Source organism: Carlito syrichta, unplaced genomic scaffold, assembly GCF_000164805.1.
Source record: "Carlito syrichta isolate Samal-C Ts95f unplaced genomic scaffold, Tarsius_syrichta-2.0.1 Scaffold82995, whole genome shotgun sequence".
NCBI classification, from domain to species: domain Eukaryota; kingdom Metazoa; phylum Chordata; class Mammalia; order Primates; family Tarsiidae; genus Carlito; species Carlito syrichta.
In genome coordinates this window covers 26,900-36,142 of record NW_007027091.1, presented here as the reverse complement: position 1 = coordinate 36,142, position 9,243 = coordinate 26,900, and the positions used below count along the sequence as shown (strand labels likewise).

Genomic DNA, 9,243 nt, shown 5'->3' with positions numbered 1-9,243 from the left:
CGGTGGCCGGAAGCGGCCACTCCACTCCAGTCTGGGTGACAGAGTGAGACTCCAACTCAAAAAAAAAAAAAAAAAAAAAATTAAAACACAAAAAGCACCCAAAAAATAAAATACTCAAGGATAAATCTAACAAAATATATAGAAGATCTTCATGAGGAAATCAAAGGTCTAAACAAACGAAACCCTACTTCATGTACATGGATAAGAAGACTCAATATTATGATTCCAGTTCTTTCCAACTTGATCTACAAAATGAACGTGATCCCAATCAAAATCCCAGCACGTTAAATTGTGGACATCAACAAAATGATTCTAAAGTTTATATGGAAAGGCCTAAGATCCAGAATAGCCAATACAGTATTGAAGAATAGTAAGTAGACTGACACTACTTGACCTTAAGCCTTGCTGTGAAGCTACAGTAAAATAAGACAGTATGGGTACTGGTGAAAGGACAGACAGATTATTGGAACAGAACACTCAGCCCAGAAGTAGCACACAACTATAGCCAAATGAATGATAACAAAGGAACGAAAGTATTTCAATGGAGAAACGACAGTCTTGAATGCCTACACGCAAGCATTCCTCTTGCCTTGTCCTCCCAAAGTGCTGGTATTACAGGTATGAGCCACTGTGCCCATCCAAGGGTCCTCCTTTAAAAGGGTATTAATTCAGTTCAAGGCTCTACCCTCATGACACAATCACCTCCCAACAACCCTACTTCCTACTACCATCACATGATTGGTTAGGTTTCAACATATAAATTGTGGAGGCTGGTATACAAAGGCTATATACTATATGAGTCCAACCCTAGGACATTTTTAGAAAAGGCAAAACTATGGAAAGAGTAAAAAGAGCAATGGCTATCAAGGGTTGGGAGAAGGAAGAAATGAACAGGTGGGACTCAGAGAATTCTTAGTGTGGTATTCTCTGATGCTATAATGGTAGATATATGTCACTATAGATTTGTCAAAATCTACAGACTGCACAAAAAGTGGATTATAATGCAAACTATAGAATTCAGTTAATAATAATGTATAAATGTTGGCTCACTGACTGTAACAAGTGTACAACACTAAGACATGATATTCGTAATACCAGAAACTCGGGGGGCAAAGTAGGAGAGGGGAAGTGTATATAGGAATTCTCTGTACTTCCTACTTACTTTTTGGTAAAACTAAAATTGTTCAAAAAAATAAGGTCTAATAATTTTATTTGAAATTTTAAAAAAATGTTATAGGTCAAGGATTTCAATAGGTATTTCCCCCAAGAAGACAAAAAAATGACTGATAAGCACATAAAAAGCAGCTCAACATCATTAGCCCTCAGAAAATGAAAATCAAGATGACAATGTGATACCACTTCACAATATTTTTTATTATATTTGGGTGTAATAAAAAAGTAGGCAATAAGTGCTATCAAGGTTGTGAAGAAATCGCAATACTCATACATTAATATAGGATTGTAAAATGATGTAACTCTTTTAGAAAACAAGTTAACATTTTCTCAAAATGTATAATTATATAGTCCTGCAATTTTACCTAGGTATAAACCCAAGAGAAATAAAAACAAATATTCCAGAAAATCTATATGCAAATGTTCATAGCAGCATCATTCATAAAAGCCAAAAAGTGCAAACAATCTACATGTTCATCAGCTGATGAACAGATAAACGAAATGTGTATTCATACAATGAAATATTAACCAGTCATAAAAAGGACTGAAATGATGAGATGCCACAATGGAGATTATACCTAAACATCAACAGGGATTAATCTCAAGTTCTAAGTAAAAGAAGCCAGATACTAAAGATTGTGTATTAACATGATTCCATTTATATGAAATGTCCAGAATGGGGAAATCTATAGAGACAGAAAGTAGATTAGTGGTTTCCAGGGCCTGCGGGAAGAGAAGGATGAGGAGTGACTACTAATGGATACAATTTATTTTTGAGGTGATGAAAATAATCTGGAATTAGATAGTGGTGATAATTATACAACTCTGTGACTATACTAAAACCAATGAGTTGTGAATAGTTACTCAATTTATAGTACATTGATTATATCTCAACAAGGCTGTTATAAATAAATATATCAAGTCGTTGATCACCTACAATAAAATACAAAGGCTTAGTTAAACACAAAGGTTGTAGTCAAAAGTGTAACTTTAACTCCTGATGTTACACATTACTTTTGAACTTACCTTAGTTACACAAGAGTCTGAAACAGTATAAACACTAAATAGTAAAGTCCAAAAGGTAAGAAAACTTAAAAAGCACAATATGCTTTATATCAAGTTTTCTCTTTCTCTCAAGCCATTCAAGACACTGAAAGCCAGAAAGAGGAAATTCAAGACCACAAATATCATGCATCTGTTTTTTTTCCCCCTCCTTGGAATAATCAAGGAGGCAATAAAACTATATATGATTTTAAGAGCAATATCAACAGAACTCTTCCATGCCAATCTTCACAGAGTTCCTGAGAATCCAATGAAAGTTTTTAAAATATATTTTACTTATTACCTAGGCACTTGATAGGTAGCATAAAACAGTCTGTATCCTTAAGAAGCTTCATACAGCAACTATGAAAATGTGACTCTCAGATCTCCCCCTGTAAGGAACATCATTGACCAGTGGTCCCTGCTGGGAACATAATAAACCCATTCTAATGCTAGGCCAAGTCATGCTTCCCATGGGCTATTCCCAACCAGTGACTGAGCATGGCAGGCAGACTTAATGGAGGCCTTTTCCCAGGAGAAACTAAATTTCTCTGACTGGACAACTTTGGTCTGAGGACTCCATCAACTATGCTGTTACTTTCTTAAAGCTGTCCTTGCAGTATAAGACTTTTCTTATCCAATCTGTGAATAACTTTCCTATTTTCTCCCACCTGGTTTTAGCTTCCACCTGATAATTACAAATTTCCATGACCCAAAAAACACTGCTACACATGCCACATGTAAAAGATTACTATTTCTTTCAAGTTGTCTGTCAGTTTTGCCAGCAAATAGATTTTTCATAAAAGACTTTAATAGCTATATAAATACAAATAATTAGGTTCCAAAAGACAAGATTACCAAATTTATGAGAAAGTAAAACAAATAGGAAAAAAAAATCTCACATAAGAGCAGGTTGTAGTAACTGAGAACCCTAAAAATAAAAACAATAGAGCTTAGTTATAAGAAGTTTTAAAACTTATAAAATGTTCTCCTAGACTTTGTTTCACTCAATTTACACAACACTAAAAATGAGAAAAAAGGGAACACAATAATATTTGAGTTATTTTAAGCACTAAACATTGGACTGGAACACTGCTGTCTATAGTAGTATCATCCCCATTTTACAGATGGTGAAACTGAGGCTCAAAAGTTAATGGATATGCTCAAGCTTTCAAAACTAAGTAGTAGACCAAGTTCTTCTTCTTCTAGGCTGTCTCCAGAATATAGGCTAAGAATAATCATATACCTAAGAATACAAAATACACATTATCTCCTCAATCTCAAATGGTACAAAGGGACCACACATGCACAAGCACAAACACACACAAACCCAGAATTTATTTATAAAAAATTGTGCATTTATTTTTACATGTTTAAACTTTAGTCACCTTCAAAGTATTCTCTATTTGATGCAATACATCTACTGATATGCTCTTTCCACTGCTCAATTTTTGAACTTGTCAATTTTGATGTCTTTTAGTTCTACTGTTTTTTGTTACCCTTTTCCACATTCACAAAATGTTTCTCCTTGAGGACATATTCCTCCAGGGAAACAAAAAAATAAATTACTTGGGGCAAGAGCAGGTGAATAGGGGGTTGGGGCATGGGGGTCATGCCATTTTGGGTCAAAAACTGCCAAACATTCAGTGTAGTGTGGGCAGGTGTGTTGTCACCGTGGAAGACTAGGTGCCTGTTTGCTACAACTCGGGACATTTCTTCTGCAAATTGTGATGCAATCTTCTAAAAAATTCCAGACAAAAACTGGTTGACTGTTTAATCTGGAGGAACAAATTCCGAATGTACTACGAAGGACCCGCCCCCGCAAAAAAAGTTAATTTCAGGTTTTGGGGGGTGCCCTGTACATATTAAAAGACTACACCCTCCATTTACAACATAAGAATAGTGACTTCACATCCCCAGCCCCACATCCCAACTACAGAACCAAGTAAAACCAAGCAGGAGACCTGAAACCTATGTCTTACTTCAAAAGAGAACTGAAATTAATAGTTAATGAAGCTAAGATCAATAATTAAGTAAAAATGCAACTTACTGATTCTCAAATTGGAAAAGCCAGTCTCAACAACCATAAGTAGTTTTTGAGAATCATTTGTCTTCTCCCTGCTGTTAAAAGTAAAGGTCTCTCACATTAATTAGGTACCTAGATGAACTTTACCACCACAACACAAAGATTTTCTACTATAAGCACTTCCAGACTGTGCAAGTAAGGTAGATTATTTTAGATAAGTAATTTGTCACAGTAATATAGGTCACAGAGGGGGAAAAGACATTCAAATTATAGGTAAAACACTACTGAAATGAAGAAAGTTGTATCAGAAATCTTTAAAAAGCTCAGTGTTTTAAATATAGTTTATGTGACTACTGACATACAGGATTAATTATTCTTGGTTTTCTTTTATCTTTAACCACTACCTCTCTTCTTTCCCTTTCACCAAAACAAATTGCTTCTCTCAGCCACTAGGAGGTTCTGCAGGTTAGTTTATTTAATTAGGGAGAAAAAAAGATCCCATCACAACCTTTTGCTGAAAACACCTAATTATTTACTATAACATCAAGTAATACCTATGTAAATCGCAGATTTGAAACTATAGACTTAGGAGTTGCCAGAGAAATTCCCATTTTACGATAATCAAAAGAAACAAATTGGTCAATATGTCAAAAAAAATTGGGGGGGACCACAACATTAAGATTAAAACAAAAAGAATACTTAAATTCCACAAAAAGGGGTAATACAATAGAGAGAAATGAACTTGGTATAAGAAAGATGATCATTTTTTAACATGTAGGTAACATGTAAACATCTAAATGCAAAAAAGTAAAACCTGATAACTAACAGAAGAACATACAGATGAATTTCTTTTTAACCTGAGTATAGGGGAAATGCTTTCTAATAACATAAAATCTAGAAGAGATTTTTTAAAAAAGCAATAAATTCAACTGCATAGGGAGAAGAGGAAGGAACTTTTACATAGAAACAACAACAAAAAACTACCATACACAAAGTAAAAACACTACATTTAGCACCGACAGGAATTAATTCTACAATAAAGCACTTTTCAGAGCCAAAGGGGAAAAACTAAAAGTCAATTTTTTTAAATGAGCAAAAGATTAAAAAAGGACATTTCACATACACTCACAAAAACAAATAAAACAAATGAAAAGATGTTTAAATGCACTCAAAATAAGATTACAATTAAAATTATAATGAGATATAATTTCTCACCTAACAGATTATCAAAAATAGAAAAAGCAAGGCAACTTTTATAGGCAAAGCTATGTAGCAATTGGCAGTCATATATCACTGGAGAGAATGCAAATTGGTACAATCCTTACAAAGGTGATGGAGGGGAATTCTACAATATCAAACAAATCTACATATGTGTTTACATTTTGACTCAGCAGTCCCACTTCTATTAATTTATGCTAATGTTACACCTCTAATACAAAAAATACATATGCACAAGGTAATTCACAGCAGCCCTCTTAGCGGTTGCAAAATATTGAAAACTACTTAAATACTCATGAATAGGAGAATAGTTGAATCAACTATGGAACATTATGCAACTAAAAAGGATAAGAAAAATCTCTGAACCTATATGCAATTATTTCCAGGAAATACAGTTAAGAGAAGAAGCAAAGTACAAAAGCACAAAAGTATGTCTTTGTTATGTATATGCTACCTTATGTGTAAGAAAATTACACATATCTGCTCATTCCTGCCAAAAAATACCCAGAAAAAGTAAATTACAACAGAAGGAATGACACTTGTTTATTTCTGACTTTTGGAACTATGTGTTTCACAGAGTAAAAACACAAATAAAACATAAATAAATATTTAAAAAAAATAAAAAAGAACAGGATAAAATTCTAAGACCAACTACAGAAACAGATGAACCTAACTGTTTTAAATGAATACCCTCATTATGCTACAAGGAAAAATTAAAATAAAAAACAACAACAAAAAAAACAAGGCCAGGTACAGCGACTCACCCCTGTAATCCCAGCATTGGGGGAGGCTGAGGCAGAAGGACTGCTTTAGCCCTGGAGTTCAAGACCAGCCTGGGCAACATACCAAGACTTCATCTCTACCAAAATAAAAAATAAAAAAAACTTAGCCAGGTATGCTTGTGTGTGCCTATAGTATCAGCTACTCGTTAGCCTGAGGCAGAAGGATTGCCTGAACCAGGAGATTGAGGCTGAGGTGAGCTATGATTGTGCCACTGCACTCCAGCCTGGGCAACAAAACAAGATCCCAATTGAAAAAAAAAAATAAATAAAAATCCCTCTCACAAGAGTAACAAAAAAATTACAACTCCAGATGAACTAAGAAAAGTTTAGTACCTACATGAATGATAAAACTTTATATTAAAAACTTGATTAAATGGAGAGAACTGGATGAGATTGTCTAGATTCAAATTCTTGCCCATCTATCCACTTGCTAACCGTGTGACTCTGGACAGACAAGTTAATTTAGAACCTTTGCACTAATGTTTCCTTTTTCAAATAACAACAGTATCAATTTAGCAGTACTAATGATAAGAATTAGGTAAAATTACTCATATAAAATAATACATATGATAAAGATTTGATAAGTATCTGCTATGGTCATTAGCTACTAATCCAAATAAAATCGAATGTGCACATATTCAGGAGACATATAATGGAAACGGAGACGATGTCATAAAAAATATGGAATTTCCTTATTTACAAACAAGAAGGGCTCAAGCAATTTAGAATAGCAAGATCCACATGGCTGCTAGAATCTGTTGGGAAATTTTATAGAGGATGAATCTGACCTGGATATTTATATATGCACATAATTTAGACAGTAGAAGAATGGGATTGAAAGGAAGCTGAATCAAAGCAGAGAGGTAATATAGAAGGAACATATTTCAAGGAAAGTGATACAAAGTTTAGAAAGTTGAATACTTGGAGAAATGGAAAGACTATTGAAGTTTCTGAGTGCACAAGTGAACTAGGAAGATTTTCTCTTCCAGACTATGAAGAATCATAGAAGATTTGTGTGCAGGAGGAACAACACGACTAATCAGAGCTTTGGGATTATTCTGATAGTATGCAAAAGAGATTGGAAGGGAGCCATCCAAGGCAGAGGCTTACAAGTGGTTAAGCCAAATAATGGCAGGGACTAACTAGAATAGTAGTGATAAGAAAGGGAAAGAAGGGGTAGGCAGCAAACACTCTTGCTGCTGTCCTGCCTGTTGTGCCCTTCATAACATATCTTCCTTTTAATAGATCTACCTTTCTTAACTAATAAAAAATGGGAGGAAGAAGGGATACATCAATAAGGCAATCAGAAGGAAAAAGAAAAATCAATCAATTTTGAAACAATTGGATAGCAGGGACAGTCTGAATGACAGAACCATTAGAAGGAAAAAGCAAATCCAAAGATCTGGATATCAACGGGAAGAATATCTGTAGGGTCTTGAAAGTTAAATCAGGACTAGATGCCTCACCAATTTACGATAACAGCACAACATTCAGATATCAAGATCCAGTGGGCATTTGGCAACGTAAGACTAATGCTTAGGAGAGAGGTGAGAACTGGAAGCAAAACTACAAAATTAACAAAAATTATTTAGAATATTCTAGACATTCTAGAGCAGATAGACAATACATTGTGTGTTATTTCAGAGTAATAATCTCCTCTTATTTATTTTTATATTCCTTAATGTTTTACATAGGTCAAGCATATAGGATGCTCTCAGTAAAATGTTAGAGTTGGTCAGAGACAGGAGCAAGGTTACATAATAGCAGAGACCTGATTAGAGCTCATGTCTCCTTAAACTGTCCAATACATCACAACATAAAGATGCTATCTGAATTTCCAGAAATAGGATTCCCTAATGAATTGGTGTAAGAAGTAAAAATAAACAGTAAGAACTAAACTCTGAAATTTCTGGTTTTCATGGGCTGAAGGAAAAGAAACAAGTGAAGACAGCAAAGAAAAATAAGAGTTATGAGGAGAAATAAATAAAGTTGCATCATGGATTAAAGGAAATCTTTTCAAGAAAGGAAATATGGTCAACTGTAGCAAATACTCATATGCCACAGGCAGTGTTTCTCTGGTCTCTTACACCACTAAAGCACAAGGCACGGAACGGTCACTTTTTTAAATTTTAATTTATCTCTCACAGGATTTTAAATACATACATCATTCATAGCAGTGGTTACAAAAGTAATACTGCGATCTTCAGTAAATTTTATTTCTACAAAATAGATGACTAGAAATAAAGTTGCTCACTATAGTAGTTGAGCTGAACAAAAATCTGCACAATAGGTGAATTTTGAAGCAAAAAAAGCAATTTAAAAAGATCATTTATAGTGCATGTATTGTGATAATGACAAAATACATAAAATGCCAGAGTTCTTACCTTAAATCTCTTGTCTTGCAATACTTTCTTGATGGCAACCAATTCTCCTGAATCACAAAGTTTGGCTTGATATACCACACCAAACGACCCATTTCCAATCACTTTAGTGTCTGTATAGCTAACTTCTTGTGGCCTGTCTGGACCCTGCCCTGGAGTAGCCACCACTGTGGTCACCTTGCTGCCGTCCTTGTCTCCTAAAGGAAGAAAGAGATTTTTTTAAAAAAATGAGAACCATGAAGAATTAATTCAATAAAATTGTCAATTTATACAAAGTAAACTATATCCTTGACTATATTATTTTTAAGTATCAATCTTCGTTTATTATATAGAATTTCAACTACTTGTTTCAATTATAAGTAATTTTTTAACCTCTACTTATTCAATCATTTTACAGACTAGGCACCACGCTTAGAATACATACATGATTTCATTTAATGAAAACAATGACTTAATGGAGTAGACAATACTGGTTACCCTTAAAGATAGAGGGATGAATGTTAAATTTGCCCAAGGTCAAATAGAGAATGATGAACCCATCAGGGTTTCACTTTATCTGTTCAATTTTAAAGGCCCTAGTTTTTTTTTCATGGTCTTCTTATTTTACTTGAAAATAAAATAT

At 34.1% G+C, this 9,243-nt stretch overlaps 1 protein-coding gene across 1 annotated transcript in view; it reads right to left on the bottom strand.

Annotated features, from left to right (window-relative positions):
- Window positions 1–8,818, bottom strand: part of GSK3B (glycogen synthase kinase 3 beta) — a gene marked incomplete at its 5' end in the record, with an annotated part of 141,694 nt that extends 132,876 nt beyond the window's left edge. The window contains one exon of the mRNA XM_021711357.1: window positions 8,625–8,818. Coding sequence (XP_021567032.1) covers window positions 8,625–8,818 — 194 coding nt within the window. The remainder of the gene's footprint in view (window positions 1–8,624) is intronic.
- Between the last annotated feature and the right edge of the window lie 425 nt (window positions 8,819–9,243).